This window comes from Balearica regulorum, chromosome 3, assembly GCF_011004875.1.
Source record: "Balearica regulorum gibbericeps isolate bBalReg1 chromosome 3, bBalReg1.pri, whole genome shotgun sequence".
NCBI classification, from domain to species: domain Eukaryota; kingdom Metazoa; phylum Chordata; class Aves; order Gruiformes; family Gruidae; genus Balearica; species Balearica regulorum.
The window spans coordinates 75,501,495-75,521,729 of NC_046186.1; the positions used below are offsets into that span (position 1 = coordinate 75,501,495).

General features: G+C 38.1%; 1 protein-coding gene across 2 annotated transcripts in view; it reads right to left on the reverse strand.

The window, feature by feature from the left end:
- PRKN (parkin RBR E3 ubiquitin protein ligase) overlaps positions 1-20,235 on the reverse strand; it is a 767,705-nt gene that overhangs the window by 123,617 nt on the left and 623,853 nt on the right. For both annotated transcript variants that reach the window (XM_075748535.1, XM_075748536.1), the window contains exon 8: positions 5,244-5,305. In XM_075748535.1, the coding sequence (XP_075604650.1) occupies positions 5,244-5,305 (62 nt within the window). The remainder of the gene's footprint in view (positions 1-5,243; positions 5,306-20,235) is intronic.

A 20,235-nucleotide genomic window follows, 5' to 3' on the forward strand; every position in this document is an offset into this window, starting at 1 on the left:
GGAAAATGATGGATTATGAACAGTGAGATCAAATTGCAAGAAAAAGCTCAACAGAGCAAAGGACAGTTAGAAATCTTCAGGTTTTACCCTTCCTGGGGCTGCATGTCCAGGAGATTCTCTTTGACTTGTACAGACCTTTGTGCACTGGGAGAGTCTGTGAAAAGGAGGTCCAAAACAAACCAGTCAAAGCTACTTTTGGAGACTTTTCTAGGTCAGACTCTCTGGCACCTTGTCAAAAGGTCAAGTATCAAGTAGGGTGGCAATCTGTTGCTAAATGTATTTGTGTTGCATACTAAGCCAATTACTCTGGAAGCTGGTTTTATGTGGTAAGTTAGGCATGTACCAGGGAAGTTTGCACTCTTCTATTTCAACACACAGATTATGATTACTTCTTTCCATAAAGTCTAAAAACAATTCCATCTTTAAAAACCACCTTGTTGCCACCAACTAAACCTTAAAAGATAGACTTTCCAGCTAAAATGAATTTCCCAGAATGTACATTCCTGAGTGAATAGAAGACATGGGAGTTTTACATGTCCAGGAGACTACCAAGAAGTTTGACTATTTGACAATTGTTTTATTATTATAGAATTCCTTTTAGGAAATATTAATCAGAAACTCTTCACACTTCAAGTTAAACACAAAGATTTTTTTTCTCAGCATCCTTCAATGCTTACATTTAGATAAAGAAACATTTTATTTGGACAGACAGACAGGCAGATACATGTTTGTGAGTGGCTGAATCCTGCAAGCCCCTCAAAAATTTTTCTCTCTTAATAACACCACCAAGAATTATATATGGTAAGTATTAACAGGAAACAAATACTCGGTGAACAAAGGGTAGAGACCAGGATTTTGTATTAGGAATAGTTGCTTGATTTTAATTTGACTGAAATTTGGTTGATAAAGGTAAGAGAGTTGATGAAGCAGACTTCTCTAAGGCATTTGTCTTGCTGCCACCCGGCATTTTGATTAAGTATCAAGAGTGATACAAAATTAACATGCCAATATATTAAGAGTATGAAAACTCAGCTATCTGGCATGTCTAAAATATAATTGTAAATGGGCAATCATTATTAAGCAGGTGTGTTTCCAAAAAGGTCCTGAAAGTATTGATTCTTGGCCTTATGCCACCTAAAATTTTTATCAGTGACTTGTAAGAAAACCAAGAACATAGAACGTCGGTGATAAAGCTTGTAACAATTTGAGAAGAGGAAATAATGAACATGTAACATGGATGGTTAAGTTCATGCTACAGGGGTATCTGAACTGTTGGTAAACTGGGTTTAAGCAAACAACTTAGTTTTCAGTCATATGTAAAGTTATTTTTCTAGGAACAAATTATTACCCACAATTGCAGAATGGGATTTCTATCTGGGAAGCAGTGATCTCAGCTGAATCTGAGCTGTGTCCATCCATGTCCAAAAGCACTAAGGCACCTCTTAGATGAATAAATAGAAATTTCTAGAAGGGAAATTATATTCCTTATTGGGCAGCCACTGGTTTAACTGGAAACCATAAGTTCCAGTGGGAATGTCCACTTCAAACTGAGGTTTCTTCATTCTGTCTGAAACATATTTAGCTGACAGTCTGACTGACAAACAGACTCTCTTTTGCTCTACAGGTAACTTTTTTGTCCTCTTTCAGAGGTATGGTGTCTTTTTCAGACTTGCATTCATAGGTTCAAGTAATTTTTTATTATGATGATTACCTATTGGCTTGTGACAGGACAAAGGGAATTGGAAATGTAAAGGATCCGGACACTAAGGAATTGGAGATATGCAATGTAGGGAGCATACTGATGCTGGTAGAGTGGTGGAAAGAAAAGAGGCTGGGAATTTCTTGTCTTTCACTACTGAGAGGTATAATACTATCCAATGTCTGCAAGTGATTTGTAAACAAAGAACAGATGTTTTTCTAGGCAATATACTCCAGTTTAAACAAGAATTAATCCAAGAAAGTCATGTAATGTCCATTCTAAAGGAGATCAGAACAGATTATCACAATAGTCCATTCTGCTTTTATAATCTGGCCTTAAATACATAAGCATTTTAAAAATAAATCAAGATTGGACACGAAGCAGTAACATGCCCCTATTATTCTTTGACTGTTGCTTGGAGTGGAAGAAAATATATGTTGGTTAATAATACTGAAATTGTAAGCAGTCTGAATAAATCAGTGTTATTATTAATTATTATTTTTTTACTATTATGCATAACAGAAAAAAGATACACTTTAGGTCTTTTAAAAAAGCAAATACATAACTAAATAAATATAGGAAGTAATTAGATAGCCATGTGAACAATGACTTTACCTGAAATTTCTTTCTTTCTTCATTTAGATGTATTTTAATTTTTTTTACCTTGGTTTTGCACCAACTTCTCCCTGACTGTGAAAGTGTGTGCTAACTTCAAGCAAGAGCTACTGTGGTCATCAGCAGACTCATGATAACAATGCTGTTGTAGGGACAGAATATAATTGCAGTATTCTTTTTACTTGTATGGGCTTATGGAATAATTCAAGCCTCATGGCAACATTCACTACTTGCAAAGACATTAGTTAAGACCATAATGATAACCACTGTATCCAAATAACCTGTTAGTGTAGCCAGTTTCAGAGAAAGGCAAATGTTTATAGGTCAGACCCATTCTGCAAAACAACTTTCCATCTGCATAGTTTTATGCTCCTAATGCACGATGACAAAAATTTCTCATCTCTTTAGGTGTATTCAATACAAAGAGGAGTAATTTCATTATGAAAGATGGAAAGAATACAAAAAATACTGCATTGGGCAAAAAACCTATTTATTTGATTAGCAAGGCTTTTCTTATCAAACCCCTCTATTCTCTTCAAGACTTCTCTTATTATTGGACAGAAATTATTTATGTTGTCTTTTGTGGTTCCTCGTGGTTTACATCATCCCACTCCTGAAGTTTGTATAAGATCATGTAATTTAATACTCTCTTAGTGCAAAGGTGTAAGGGTAGGTGAGCGGAACAAAAGAAAAAAAGTATTAAGATGACATAAATAATCTTAAATCTGACATTTCCTAATGTCTGAGTTCTTCATTTGCACTCTTAGCTTTTATAACCTTCATTTTTATGTCTACCACTTCCTTTTCTAAAAAGAAAACATTAAAAAAAAAAAAAGAAAGTCCATCAATTAAATTATATTGCTCTGTCAGTGGTCATTAGCAAGGCTGAGGTCTACAACTCCACCCTCAGAGCTCTGCCAGTGGAGCTATCAAAGTCTGTGTGGTTCAGCCCTCTCCCTCATATTCGCCGTCTCTTGGTTTAGCTGTTCTCTACTTTTCCTTCAAATCCCTTCTTTTGTCCCACTCCCCCTACTCTGCTTAGCTTCACCTCCTCATGCAGCTCATTAAGTACAGAACTTACTTTATTTACCAGTCTCTTTAACAAGTTTGCATATTTGGTCATTCCCTTTCTGGCCTTGGTCCCAGCTCCTTATCCCTACCATTCTGATTTCTACTCCTACCCTCATTCACCAGCCAGCCCCATCTTTCCAGTGTCTTCAAGCTTCATCTCACTCTCCCCTCCTTTAGTTAGCTGGCTCTAACCAGTGTCTTGGCCCCATCAATCCTGGTCATAATTTCTTTTATTTCCTCTTCCTAAGTCCTCAGTTTCATCAGATTCCTGCTACCAGTATCTCCTTTGGCCTAGTCTGTTTTCACAAAATCATAGAATCACAGAATGGTAGGGGTTGGAAGGGATATCTGGAGATCATCTAGTCCAACCCCCCCTGCTAAAGCAGGGTCACCTAGAGCAGGTTGCACAGGATGGCATCCAGGCAGGTTTTGAATATCTCCAGAGAAGGAGACTCCACAACCTCTCTGGGCAGCCTGTCCCAGTGCTCAGTCAACCTCAAAGAGAAGTCTTTCCTCATGTTCGGGTGGAACTTCCTGTGTTCCAGTTTCTGCCTGTTGCCCCTTGTCCTGCCACTGGGCATCACTAAAAAGAGTCTGGCCCCATCCTCTTGACACTCGCCCTTTAGATATTTATAAGTATTGATGAGATCCCCTCTCAGTCTTCTCCAGACTAAACAGATCCAGCTCTCTCAGTCTTTCCTCATACGAGAGATGTTCCAGTCCCCATATCATCTTTGTAGCCCTCCGCTGGACTGTCTCCAGTAGTTCCCTGTCTTTCTTGAACTGGGGAGCCCAGAACTGTTTTCCATCTTTTTTCCATTCCTGTCAGACAAACTCTCCCAGACTCCCCTTCATGCTGCCTTCCTGCTGAGGAAAAGCTGAGTCCTTGAGTAATTTGACTTTTGAGTTTCTATAACAACTGAAGTGGGGGGCTGGTGGAAGAGAACTGGAAGTCTAGAAAATGTACCAGCAACCCTAACTAATAAAAAAAGGGAGAGTGACAGGGAACGGAGAAGCAACAGGGTGTTCTTGACAAGATAATCCGATCTAAAAACTAAGAAACTAGACTTTGAATTAACATTTCAGGAGTTGCCCCTGCCTCTGTCACAGCCCTCAATCTAACCTTGTGCAAGTCCCTTGGTTCACTAGAAGACAGATATTCTGATGTACAACACACTAATGCTGAGCTTTCAGGCAATCGGTGCCTAGTAGCTGCAACTCTACGTCAGGCAGTTAGGCTTTATAACCAGTACATTAGGAGAGATACTTCAGAGACAAAGACAGCTTGAATTTCAGAAGCAGTAAGCATTTGAAAATTTGACTATTCTCTCAAAATTTAAGGCCTTTTCCCCCAATATCTCTGTATGTTAATTTCATTATTGCCAAAATAATAACTATGACCATCTTGTGAGTGTTGTAAAGTGTAATTCACTTATGCTTTCCTAAGACCTCTCTACAGAAAGTTTTCTGAGTGCAAAGCACAGCTATAATGATGAATGAGAAACACACTTTTAAAAGAGAAAAAAGGCCACAAAAAGAGATGGATAATATCATATGTCGCTGTAAGTATCAATCTCTTAGTCAGATTGTTTGTCTATCTGCTGTTTTAGAGAGCCTGTTTACTGCTGTAGTGGAAAACCGAAAAGCTGTGGCAGATAGCAGATGTACCAATTAATAACCTGTCAAGGCTGATGGATAGAAAAAATCTCACGTATATCTCCTGTGTGGTTTTTTCCCCCACATTTCAGGTCATTGGGGGTCATGAGATACACTCTGCCTCCCTGGAGAGAGACAAAACTGCCTCATTAGCGTCTATCTTTCATGACATTAAGACGCTGCCTTTGAGATGCTAACTCACCTGTTCTTCTCCCAGAATCCTGAAGTGATGAAGCTCTTTAATCAAGGAGTCTGGACAGCCAGCTGTTGGCAAGAAACAAAAATAGGCATTTTAGAGCTTCCTGTTAGGGCATTTTCAGCATAAGATACATAGATGCAGAGAGGATAGAATATACAGATTACCTTAGATAAAGAAGATTAGAAAGATTAGCCATGGTTCGGCAGGCACCAGAATGCTGAAAACCATCTATCAAATAATCCTTCCACATTTCCGAGCATGCTACCAAGAATGCTTAGAAAGGTTATATTCCGAATATTTTAGCCCTTTCCCCAAAGGACTACAAACAAAAGCAAGATGAAAAGGGCAGCACTGTCTGCCAGATAGCGCCAGCCCCTTAGTGTAAGCCAAAAAGCCTGTTAAAAGAGGATCTCACATCAAAACCTTGGAGCTGCCCAAAGCTGAATTCTGATTCACACACCAGGTTTGGACTCATTTCTAAGTGTAATACAGGCTTTCTCTGAGTCCCTGAAGGATTTCATAGGCCTCACAGATCACTTTAATTTTGGCTGTCACAAATATAACTCATTTCACAAATACGCAGTTGTCACCCACAGGTGTAATACACAAACCAACTATGCAGGCAGGAGAGCGATTTGCCAGAACTTTGCAATCAGATTAACATACAGTCACCACAGACTTTCACATCTGTACCAGCCAGTAAGACAGAATATGTCTTGCTAAATGCCATGCACTTTACTGACTAGACTGTGATTACCTTCCTGGTGATGAAATCCAAGTCTGCTACTCACTTTTGTACACAACTAGGCTCATCTCTGGCAAGGGATGCAAGTGCAGACTGTGAAAGTAATCTGGGCTTTATTCTTCTTACCATAAATTGAAGCATCTGCTTGTGAACAGAGAGAATTCCTTTAAAGGAATTAAGAGCATAGTTCTCCCCAGAATATGGGAGGAACTACGATTTTTATCAACCTGCTTTTCTGCTGATGCAACTACAAATAATTACCTCACACCCTTAATGACTGCCATTAAAAGGATGCAAATGAATTTGGAGACAGTTGTCAGGAAATCTCCATCAGCACTGTGGCTTCACTCAAAGCCAATGAGGCATGGCCTACACTTGCAACTTCTGTTGGCATAGCTGTCTTAGGGATACAAAGGGAAAAGCCTTTACACTCGCAAGCGACACAACTAAAAAAGGCAAAACCCCTACTAAAGACACAGTTATACTAGTACAAGTCTTCTACCGGTATAACTTTTTCTACCTAGGGAACTGATTTAAATGATATTCAAATCAGCTTCTTGCTGGTAAGTGCTTCATCTTCATTCAAAGGAGGTACAGGTGGAGAATGCACCATCAACACAACTTCATCAGCAAACCCTTTTAAGGTAGCTAAGGTTTAAGCATATGGTAAGAATATGCTTAATGGCTTGTCTCTTGTTAAATATTACTATTTCTTCCCATTTAGTAAGACCTATGATATTCTTACAGGCTTCTTTCCACCCACCTCTTCCCTCTCGCACACAAAAATATTCCCATATTTGAATGTGTGAGTTTTAGCTCTGAGTGATTCTTTCTTAATGCATTTTTATTCTCCTCAACTTCTAGGACCACAACTCCTGTATCACCTTTCATTCTGTTTCCTCATTTCCCCCATGGTTAGGCTCTTACTGTTTATTCTGTTTCTTGTTCTCAGTGCAGTTAAGGTTCTCCTTAATATTCTGCCACAGAATCACTGCCATGCAGCATTTTTCTGTCCATTTTCACTGGCATTTACATCTCCATCTTCCAGCTCATCCAAACCCTGAATGAATCAATTCTGTCTCACTAACATCTTGACCTGAGGCCTGACTTGTTGTCCAGAACTGTTGACTTCTCTGTGTTTCAGATAAGAAGTCACTGCATAAAACATGGTACTTCTATCTTACCCTCAAGCTTTTATATAATTATTATTTTTTTTCTGCATGTAATTTTCCCTGAAAATATCTGCATTGATTGTACACTGCTATAGGAATTTCTAAGTGTAGAGGATAATTATGACTGAATTTAATACAGTTTTGAAAAAGTCTTGAATGATGTTAAATTCCTGCACTGTGACTAGAAACAAAGGCTGTAGACAAATAACCATTCCATAAATAAAAGGAAAAGAGATTAAAGAATACCTATTCTGCTGAAAAGTATTAAGAACTATTTGTCATCCCACCCAGAAAACTGCCCATATCTCCATCAACAAACACACACAGCAACTTGAAAATTAAGTACAGCACCCAATGGGTTCACTGGCAAAGCGTGCACAGGAAAGGTTAAAAGAAAAATTTTCTAAGTCTCTGATGTACAACTAGCACGTGCCACATGAAATAAATAATCTGCACTTTAGAGATTTCTAGCTATTTTGTCTAGAATGCTTTGAGGATTAGTTTTTATGCCCTCTATAGTACAGCAACCCTTATAATCAATGGTCTCAACAATTACTGAAACTTTCCATTTCCCACTTCCCAATTATTACTTGAAAAAGTACAGGCATACATGAAATTTCCATAGACATTAAGCGAACCATAGGAATATTAAATAAATCAATAACAATTACACATAAGAATCTTAAAAGGAAATGACGCAAAAGCATGGACAATTGCCTTTAATCAGAAGCCAAAACTCAGGATTGAGGACATCTGCAGACTGACAAAATAGCAGCTAAATTGTTTATTAGTTCCCTCTTTCAACTCACATTCAAACCTATGTGTTTCATATGTTCTCGGCTACAATGAGTGTTACAGGTTTTTGCTAACTGTGAAGGCAAAGCAAGATGTAAGAAATATAAAATTGATGCAAATCTTTAGTATTTTTATAGCACTTTTCCCTCTGACATAGCTCCATTGACCTCAAAGCAATAAGACCCATAAAACTAATGTGATGTCTTAGGACTAAGCAGGAAACTAAGTTATGAAGGGATGATACCCATTTCAAAGTACCAGCAGCTTTATAAACTCACCACAAGTAATTTCTTTGCTTCTATTTAAGCATTTATTACTTAAATTAAATTCAAACATATTATTTGCTTCTGAATATTCCATCATACCCCAGATTACTTGTTTGAATAATTTTGTTGTTGCTTGATTCTCATATTGCTTTATTATTTAAGTCCAAATGCTGCACTTCTGAATGAAAGGTACATTCGAAGTTACAGAAATTTGCAACTGTAAATTTACAATTTACATTGCAGTATTCTCTTCATAAAGATATAAAGATATTTTTGATCTGCTCATATAGGTATATATATCTCCAAAAGAAGAATAAAGAAGCTAAATTTAGGAAGAACAGTTTAATCTCTCCTAACATCATAAATCCCCCGATTTCAACTGGTCTGAACACATACTTACAGCTACACTTATAATTAAACTATGATTCTAACTACTACCAATTTAATTACCCAAGTCTTCACATAATTTTTCTCAGACAGAATTAGCTTCTGTTTTTGTTTTTACTTAAAATTATCACTTTGCATGACTTATGTTCTCCAGTGAGAAGGCAAAGAAAAAATTAAATCAACCCTTTAATATTGCATAAACTGGCAAAACAAAAGCAAAAAATGGCTGCTGTTACAAATACAGCCAACTGAGAGCCAATGCAAGCGTCAGGGCCCTGATGGCACCGCCAGCCCAGACTGTCCCTGCCTGTCCCCCCCTGGGGCTCCACACACCCCGTGACCCCACCTCACCCTCCCTGGGCCGCCAGCCCCTGCCCCAGCAGCTCTGCAGCAGGGCCGATCTCCAGCTCCCACAGCCCTGCCTGGCCATGGGCCCTGCCCAGCTGGGCCCATCTGTGGGCCCATGTCCCAGCCCAGCCTTGGCCTGTCCCCATCCCCAGGGAGGTGCCTGATGCCGGGGCTGGGGCTGCCCCCGGCTGACTGATCCTGCCTGGGTGGCACGGGCCCTGGCTGAATTTTAGCCTCAGAGAATCACAGAAAATCCTACGACGTCTTCACTGGCTGTGGTTACAAGCATATATATCTCTACTATAGGACTGTGTATCTCTACCGTAGGATTGTGTGCTACATCTCTTACCATATGTTTGTAGCATTATTATCCTGCCTTGCATTTTAAAATTCATCTTTCCCCAAAGATGGGGAAAGTTGGGTCAGATTCAATTCACTGAATTTAAGCATCTAAATATTGGCTATATGAGTCTAATACATTCATTGCATGTTTCCTTTTTAGTCAATAGAAGGAAATACACACCTTCACAGGGCAATTCCCATCGTCTGAGGCCCAAAAGATGTATCTACTTATTTCCATTAACTGAGGAGTCTAAGGCAACTAGGTAAGATTTACACAAGTAACTTAGATTTTTAAGGTTGGATGAGCTCAATTTCACCCAACAGCTGCAATCCCAATCTTTTCTGCACATGCTTAAATTTGAGGATCTGAATTTTCTCATCGTACTTTGTGCAAACTGAGCATCCACATTATGAACACAGTGTAACTCCCATTTCTCTCACTTAAAATTTATGTCTGCATCAACACTTGTTAATTCTGAAAAGTACATACCCTTTTGTGAGCTCTGGACAAAACCATGTAAGAATATCTTATCAGTGTCCTTCAAAGGGTATCTTTCCACAGTGCTAATTGCTAAACCAAGCTTGCAACTGAAAAATATTTCCAATACATGAGAATAACCACCTCATGCTTAGAAAATTAACGGATATGTGTCCTTTTCTTTCCCTGATTGCTCCACGCAGAATCATATTTGACTTGAGTACAGATATGAAAAATGTTCCATATTAAAAAAAAAAAAAATTCTAAAAGTTTGGAAATGCAGCACTCTAATGGCAGTACTTGCAATACAGCAACAATTTTTATATACATATATATATTTATATGGAAGCGTACACTGGCCTGTCATGCATGCACAGCAAGGAAAGGTGGCAAAGGAAGTTTGCAGCTTGTTATAGCAGTTGTCCATGCAGAGCATCACCACCATCTAGCCACAGTGGGCCCCAGCAGCTGGGACTCCATGCGCAAGGTACCAGTGCTCAGCACAGCCCAGCTCTGCCCAGACAACTCCGTTGAGGGAGCAGGAATGAAAGGAAGAGCACAGCCCTGCACTCCATGCGATAACAACGGGAATGGTAACAGGGTAGCGAGAAGAAGGGTTTGGGCTAGACTTTCACACAAAACTTTACAGGTTTGAAATCCCATAATGAGTGTGCATTCGTTATGTCATCTTCCCAGTCTCTACTAACCTGATCAACTAATTAGAATATTGGTGTAAAAAATACACCTTTCTGCTGTCTGTGTCTCTTCCAGTGAAAAGCAATCCTGTGCTGGTGACAGTGTGGTCACTCTTACGGGAACTGACAATGATTTCAAAGTATGAAGTGACTTCACTGTGCTTGTGTTAATTAAATGTTTTGATGTTTTGGGTGACCTTTTCTCATTTTTGATGTTATGTGAGCATGAACAAAGACAAAACTATGGAGAGTGTCTGGAATGCATAAATATTTTACTGAAAAGATAAAAAGATATTATGAAGAATATCAAGTATGTAATTTACAGAACATGAGCACATAAGCCTATCTTTGGAATACTGCTTGTGCTTGTGCTTTGTCAAAGATGTAGAAATGTTATTGCACAGATCCCACAGAAGGTTGTTATTATTATAACCGTTTTCACAATTTTTTTGTAACCTTCATGAGCAATAGTTATGTAAATAGTAAATTGTTGAGGTTTTTTTTTCTCTATTGCTACCTAGATAATTTTCTAATGTAACCAAACTTAAAGCTTCATTAATTTGTAGACCTACACTATGCTTACATATATAATCTTTTGTATAAGAAAGATTTAATTTTTAAAGAAAGAAAGGTGATAAAACTGTTTTGTGAATAATTTGTCATCTCAAGTCCCAAGTCTTATATCTGCAGGGCTTAAAATTCACGTGGACACATATCTATCTGGAAGATCAATTATTGCTAACCACCATTAATCATAAAATCACACATCAGACTCAAAACTCTCTCATGAAATCAGCTTATAATCACTAGGTTTACCTATTGATTTATTATTAACAAAAGACCTTATTTATTTACCTTGTGAATTGTCAATGCTGATCACGCATTTCAGCCACATTTGCAAACTGAAATTCTCTGACCCATTAACTCATACTTCTCCTTCCACCATCTGCTTTGATGATCTGTTGTGATTGGCGTGGGTTCAGTCATGGAACATTTTTCCCCAAAAAAGAAAACCAAACAACTTTTTGTTCGACAGATGCACAGTGGTTATTCCCTTGCCTAAATATGTGCTTACCTATAGGTATCAAAACTTAGCAAGTATGATATGCCTGAGTTATAGATCTATTTCAAAATGCTACAAGCAGCATTCAGCCTGTTGCACACACTAAAATATCCGATGATTTATTTTTTTGTAAATATACTGTTAACAGTATATTCACAAATCATGAGATAACCCTTTAGTACCCAAATATCTTGTACTGGCCATCTTACAATTGGTGTAAGAAATAACATATTGAGTAAAAACAAAAAAGTGAAGTAAAAAAATTACATGGGCTTCTCTACTTATACTCATGCCATTTTGATAACATCAGTTTTCAGATGATATTTTTCTGTACAGTAATCTAGATAATCAAATAACAAGGTAACACAAAAATATGCCTGAAAAGACACATATTAGAGTGTTTAAATAATATAGATTCCTTTGAGAAAAAATATAAAAGGAGATATTTTCAAAAGTAAGAAATATTGAATTCTGTCCTTTCAAAGTCAACAGGCATGTTATTTTGACTGCAAAGCTCAGCTCGGCAGTTGGGCAGTTGGGCTAAACCAGAGAGCAGGACAAGCAATACTTGCATGTGGTTTACATACCCAGAGGTCAGCATGGTGAAGGTCTTTCCTGTAAGTCTTTAGAAGTCTCTCTAAAACTACAAATGGTGGGGCAGTTCTTCAGCTCCAGCAAACTAGCATAGCTACAATTAAGTCAACGGTGCTTACACATGTTCATAGTAGCAAAAACCTGGCTATGTACACAAAATGTACTACTTTGTTAAAAAGACTGTCTGCCAATAAAAGGTATATTTAAGTGCCCCTTTTTGTAAAGCTTAATCTGCAATAAGAAATCTATTTGCTTTTTTAAAAAAAATTCAGAATTTAAATACCCTTTTCTCCTGATTAATACCCCTGTCAAGCAGTATTACGTTCATTTTCTTTTTTCTTGATTGACTTCTGGCCACTGAAGTCAGTAAAAAACCCTATACATTTGTTTGCTCTCAAAAAGGCTGCTGAAGCTAAAATTCAAGAAAGTTTCATGAAAGCTTGATTGTCAGGACACAACACTTGCCCTGTTCTGACCAGTTACCAGAGTTGTTAGTTGCCCAACTGAACAGCTTACATTTCTGTTTGCATGCACTTAATTTCAAAATCGTCCAAAGACACAAAAGGTATTTTTTGCTCTCGTGAAGTACTTGTGCAAAAATTCTAAAAAAGACTGCAAGAGTTGGGAAAGGATCACATAAAGTTTGACCACTGGCAGCAAATAGAGCATCTCAGATTAGAGAAAATTCTGCTGGCTTGGCTTTCTCACTTTGCGCACAACTCTGGCCTTCCCTGTGCTGCTACTTACTGGGTTTTTAAATGATGCTTTAAAGCCAAATGACTAGAAGCAATGAACCACGTTAGCCATTTTCTACTAGCGTCTTTCTTTTAATCTTTACAACAGAAAATGTCAGCAGGAATATTGACCTGCCATTTCACTTCAGAACTTGCTTTCTTGCTTACTTTTTGCTTATTTAAAACAATATTTAAACTAGACTTAACAAGTACTGTTTACTCAAATCAGCATTCAAACCCTGAATTGTACTGAGCTGCACAACGCCAGCATGTCACTGCTTGTTATTCTTGGCAGTTTTCTGTATATGCTGCACCTTTATGTGATGAACTGTTGAAAGAGTCCGGTCAGAGGGGGGAAATTTTCTGAAAAAATTTCAGTATTGCCCAAGAGACTGACTTCAGGGCAACCATGCAATAGTGCAAACATATTTGACTAATAGTCTGCACCATCTGGTTGCTCAATATTCTGGTTTAAATTATAGGCATAAATTCACCCATGCAATTCTCAGTAAAGTCAGTGAATGCTAAACTCATGCAGCAAAACAAAATCCATGCTGTCTATCTGTAATAAGAAATTGAACTATGACCTTTATTGCTCAAATACAGCAGCTCCAGAAGCAGAAGTAAAAAGGAGACTCCTTTCTTTCCATGCAAGTACTGACTTTTGTCAAATTAAAGTAAATTTTACAGGAACAACACAATTTCTTATTTTTTTAAAAATGTTTCTTAATTAACAGAAGTTACTCCCACAGTTTCTTCATAACATCAGAGTCAGAAAATCAGCAAGTCTAAGGCTCCTAACAAAACTAGGTGATTTTTTTTTTTTTAAGTTGAGATACAACAGAGCTGCTCTAAACTTCTTTTGGAAGACTCAACATCTTCTTCCATATAAACCTTGGTAGTAAAAATCTCATTGCAAGGATCTGGGCTGAAAGGAGCTCTTCATTCTTGGTATACTAGGTTTTTAGCTCAATCAATCAGCTCAATTCATGAAAGGTTTTCTCATCTTTTATTCAGAAAGTAGTTGAAATCTCCAAAGTAAACTCTGTTCTCTCAAATTCCCACCTTCATGCTGGCACTGATGATGATCAGTACCTTTGAGCAGGCAAGTGAGAGGTCAGGAGCTTTCAGCGTATGGGGGAGGAGATTGTCTTCTCAGGGAAAATGCAACTATCCCTGAATAAAAGTCAACACAAGGCAAAAATAACTACAGAAGAATTTCATTTGCCAGTTACTGAAGGGCAAGTCTTTAAAAGACTATAATTTCTGAATGCCAGAATTAAACAGGTGCAATATATAAAATGCTAAAAGATTTCTAAGTTGAAATTAAACCAAAGTTCACACAGCTATTTTCCAGCTGATGGCTAGATAACAGAAGTATATTGTAAAGCCCAAGTGTTGAGAATCAGATTTGGAGACCAAATATTTCTTCTTTTCCCCCTTAAAAGTTGAAATAAGGAAACTGTCCTCGTATAATTTTGGGAATGACAGATAGAAAGAACAGTTTCGGCAATTCATGTTGCAATAAATTTCCATCTCAATCGTATTTTACCAAGTGAGGTTATTACACAGACTATGTAACATAGAACAAGCCATTGTTCCATCAAGAATGATGTGGCAAGGTGTCAGAGAACAAACACAGGTTTCTAGCTCTTTAATTACAAAACTAGTGTTCAAGGATATTAAAATGCATTTTTTAAAGGTTATTTTCTGTCCACAGTACAGGAAAATCAATATGCCAAGCTCAAAAAAAATCTGTCAGAAAACCCAAGATGCACACACATAGGTCTTGCTGTCTCACTCCACATGCATAAGCATGCACAAAATTACTATTGGAGAAAGGAGAGTGGCAAACAGTATTCAGTGACCCAGAAACAGCAATGCTTTTCTTTCTACTTTTGTATTTCTTTTTTTCCTGGGATATGACGTCATTCTGTATAAACGGTATATAAAAAATGCTATTCCTTTAATCTGTGCAGCATTTATAAGACTTCAACATGAGCCTTTCACTGAGAGCTTAGACAAATATTTAAATTGCTACATAAATGACTCAGACTACAAGGCAAGCCCAGGCTACTCTAAAAATAAATGTTCATGGACAATAAACCCATCCAACCAAAAGAGAATTTTAAAAAGCCATGGAATATATTATGTCTCACAGAATAGGACAGACATATCTAGATGAATGGCTATGATTTTCTCTTTTTCATTGGGATTTTATGACAGAAAACCATTTCCAGAACACTAAAGAATGAAGCAATTGTCTAAAAGTGACCTGCACTCTCGTAACAGAGTTGAAATCTTAATTGTTACCTAATTGTAATATTTTTCTTCCTCCTTCACAGCAGCAATACATGTATGCATATCTTATTGCTCTCTGCGAGGGAACATGGCAAAGTTCCACTTGTGAAATGAGGACGGTTTTGCATTTCACCTTAATCAGATGAAATTAGGGCAGGTGGTAACCCTGCAGGCAACATAATTATGAAAAATGCCTGTGTTCAATACAAACTGTCCTTCCAGTCTTGAGGTCTAATAGGACATCATAGTACAATCTTTTTACATTTTACTGGCAGCTCAGAACACAGAAGCCCACAGAGGGGGGACTGCATACTGCTCTCATTTTTCGTCTGTGCAAATCCAGACAAATAATACATATGTTCTTCAATATTTACTCTAACATAAGAGGCAGAGTGTTCCTGGGAGTGCAAAAGCTGGTGTGGGATGAAAACTAAAGTTAAATACAGAAGAAAAAGAAATTAAGTCACTCTCTAGTCAGGTCTAATTCTAATAACATTGTGCGAGACAGGCTAATCCTGTATTACAAACAGTGATTTGTGTTTCTACTCTAAAAAATCCTGACAGGCAGGCATAAATATAAGAGTTCATGCTGTCTGTTCATCTAAGGGCAAAGAATTGGAACGATCTGAGAGGTTCCCCAAAGATAGACAGTTAAGGATTTTTCTGATTTTATATTGATATACTGGCCCTATTCTCGAACAGACCACTCGCAATAAATAGCTGGCGAAACACATTTGAAATAAGCTGAAAATTTAATGCAAAATTCTACTCTACATTAAAGGGAAAATACAGCCAGGTTCATTTAGAATATTACTCCTCTGAAGACACCCCAAGCACTACAATAACAAATGTTATATAAAAGATGCACTCAGCAACAAATGCAATATGAGTCTCTGCGAGGCGATTTTTCAGTATGTCAGAATTATAATATCACTCCATGGAAACAAATTAAGCAGCACAAGCTTGGCTGTTGGGATCACTTTATTAGCAATGCAGTGTTTTCTCATAAAGAATGCTTTGCTTTGGATCTGTCAGTGAACTTCAAAGATGGCCTATCCGTTTTTATGGTGCACAACTTACTTGCCTATGAAATAAACAAAACACTTCAACATCCGGCTCTTTCTGCCACACTTCAAAAATAATATTGAGAATAACAAAACAATTCCTGATCTTTTTTACTGTGCAGCTGAAGTCCAGTCCAGTGTGGGGTTCTTTTAATCAGGAGGGATAAACACTTTAATCAGTAGGGATAAAACTGGTACGCTAGTACCAGTGAAGGAACAATTTCTACCTGGTGGAGGAATATATATTTTTAAATACCCACAGATTTCTGCAAAATATTGAAAAATATTCTGCTCTCGTTAGTCAGCATGCTGATACACGAATTGACTTAATTTCATCCCTTGTCCATAAAAGAGAAAACACTGCCCTTGCTAGGTGGATAGACCCTTTCGATGGGTCAGAGAAGGATGCTGCGCTTGCCCTGTGGTCATAAATTTCCAAGGCTGTTACAATTTACCTCAGGCTCAGTGGCTGCACTGGACTAGGAATGCAGGGGAAAATAGATATGCTTAACTATGTACAGGGCAGGAGAGAATCCCCACAGCTCAGCATTATGCCATCAGACTCATCGGTACGCTGAAGTGAATTAGTGCAAGCAATTTCATGAGATTACGCTAGCAATTTAGTACAGAACAGCTGCCGCACCACACTAGAGGATACTCCTAGTCTTTACTTACATGGCCACAAATAACTTCTGAGTGAATCCAGAGCAACAGCAATCATCTTTTATCTTTACCACCTTACACAGAGATATGCTATGTCTTGTAATTAGTTGGTGTTGTCTAACTTTTTTTAAACTCACAATAATTTCATTATCACAAGTCCAATATATCTTCATTAAATTAGATACTCCATATGACACTATTTCTTCTAATATTTGAATTACTTCCCATATCTAAAGCACACACATTTTTTCCCTCAGCTACACTTTTCTCTGTGTTCTCTCAACACTGCAGTGTGACACTGAAGCCAGACTAGACAGGTAGAGGAGCAAAGCTCCAACCTTACTAACTGCATATATGAAACCCCACAGGGCAGAGAGTCCAACTGCAGAGCACTGGGAGGGGGATACATGTTTCCCCCCGCCCGCTCCCTTGGGTACAGGTATTGCTGTATCAATCGTTTCCAAACAGGAAAAAAAGTATTTTTGAAAATTTATACCTCATGGGATCCTAGAGTCGCATAGCTTGGCACTATGAATGCTGATGCAGACACTAGAAATCAGGACTGGAATGTCTCTGACCTTGACGCTAACACTTAAGCAGGCTGATAAGCCAAGTCAGAACTGGTGTCCCCCCAGGAATCCCCTCTCCCTCTCACACACGCTGTCTCCCCTCTCTCCAGCAGCAGAGACAGAGCTCAGGCATGAGTCTCCTCTGTTTTTTCTTTCCTTTTGCAAAATGGACAGTCAAGTTATTGAAACTAACCATAAGGTTCAGCTGGTTTTTTCTCATGTCATTAAAATGCTCACTTGACTTTGCTTCATTTCAGTAGATCACTGAGTTGCAGTTGTAAAAAATAACAACACTAGGTCTCACTGCGTGTACACTTACCTTTTGACACCATGTTAACTATTTTTTCTGTAGAGTACTTCTGAGCAGTCATTTATATGTTAAGTACCGAACTCTGTATCACTTCTGCCTTACAATATTACATTGCTTGCTATGTATTTTCTACTTGTGTCTGTTATGTCATGGATCAGAAATTCATTCCTTCTACAAAGATATCTGGCTCCGGCATATCACCATGCATGAAATTTCAGAGACACTTTTTTTCCTGTCTGACAATGATTGGATATATAGCTATAAAAGCATACATAAAAGCTAAAAGCCCTTAGAATTATTTGGAGGGGAAACAAAACATCCCTTAAGCATCAAATCAGTTGGAAATTCTTCATACTGCTCTTCCATACCAGTTCCTGTAGGATTTGCTTTCTATTGTAGCTTAGCTCCTGTCTGCTTCTGGAAAAAGATCGTCAGTTATGATAAATGATTCTGTATGGCAGGATTTAGACTCAGGCTACAGAAAACTATATCTAATGAGATTATCTGATTCTTTTTTAAGGATCAATAATTTATTTATAGGCAGGGGTCTCAAAGGTTAATTTCTAGTGCTTTACTCACCAAGCTATCCAGCACTCAAATGACTTGTAGGAGACATACAATCAGAACTGGCTAATCCGCATCAGCTTGTTTAAAAAAATTGTCAGATTAACAAATCGATGATACTTACACACTACAAAATTGGTTTCCACTTAAAAGCTGACTGGATTTACACAGTTTACATGCAGCATAAATCCTGTTTTCATGTAATTTAGCAGGGATTCCGGGCAAAGTGGTTCTCCCCTCTCTTGTCAATTTACAAGACACAAACTGGCCAGCAGAAATCCTATTGCAGTTTGATGGATGTCTACTGAGGGAAACAGGGGAGGAGGAAAAAAAAGAGCAAAGCAGGATTTTTGATGTTTGGCTACAGATTGCTGTCACTGATCATTTTACTATCTCTGCTTCGGCAGCTAACTGCGACTTCCCATTTAGAGAGACGTCCCTGCTTTACTGGTTACGCCAAGAAGTATGCCTTGCCTAACTTGCGACACGTTGATGCTACATTCATGCAACAACCCACCGAGGGGGCTGCATGAACATAGCATCAATGGGTGCTATATTAATGTTTTTTCCACTCATTTCCCCATTTTAATTCTGCTCCCACCCGTTGCAGTCATTATAAAAGAGTCAATGGTGTGGCTGCCATCAAGCATTCTGTGGCACTGAATGCAAAAGTTAACTTTGCTGCAACAAATTCTTTGGTATGTGTATGGACATCTCCTTTCTCTCTCTCCCTCTTTTCTTTTTTTTTCTCTCTCTATATTTATTGTTCTCCTTTGAAGGTTGTGGAGCATTATCTAGTTTTATTTTTATCTTTTGTTACTTTTTGGATTTGATGGAGAGTGGGTTGTGGGAACACAGCACACTTGAGATCATTAGGACTATGTTCTCCTTCCCTGGGACAATAACAAATCAAGGTAACAAACATCTGAAAGGCACAATGATATTTTTTTGTGCAATGGCCACTGAATTAGAAGAGCTGTGATATAAAACTGATTCAGGTGACAGGTGCTTAATCAACGGACTCCCCAACAACTCTAATAATAGTTTCCTAACTTCTTTCTGTACCTGGAAAATATGATCTGAAGACAAACATAAATATTTGCAATAAAAAAATACACAAGTGTCACTTTGCATTTTTCCAGTCTTGTATCTACAGATCCAACTGAACTGAAGGTTAACGCTAGCATTTAAAGACAGACTGTGCATAATCTAAGAGGACATGCGACATTTTTATGTTTCAGGCTAATGCTTTGTGTCTTTGTTGTTCAGGAGAGTCTCATGTAGGAAAGTAAGCTAATGTCAATGACTATCTCAATATTAAACAGATAAATAAATAAATAGAGACAAAGGAAAACATGATGGAAGTGGCTGAAATAAGTGGCATGTACACAGTACAGTAAACAATTCTGCCGAGAACCGTTCTAATTTGTCCGAATCTACCAGAACCAATTATTCCTGCCTCAGAGACTCCTTATCTTAGATTTTCCAAGCCAGCTAGCCTCTATTTCTTGATAAAAGACACAGCAGTATTTCAGAAAATTGCACATTAGATAAAGAAGAAACCCAGTGTTAGAAATAATTGCCTGCATTTTTTTCCCCAGCTGAGCCAATCCTCCATCCAAAGAGTTGAAAAGCTAACTGCCTTTAAAGTTAGGTCTCAGTAATCCGTCTGTATTGGCCACAAAATAATAGGCTTGACAGTATTGTAGAACCATTGCTCTTAGCGTTACTGTCTGCTAGAAAAAGCTTGGAAAATAATCTCTGAGAGGTCAGCAGGAGCCAAAAAGGACTGGGTTGAATTGTGCCCTCCACAATACTGGCTGGACATAACACACACTTGTGACAGAGATGCAGCACTGAGTTGCACAATGCACAAAAGGTAGAAATCATCCAGACCTGCTTCTT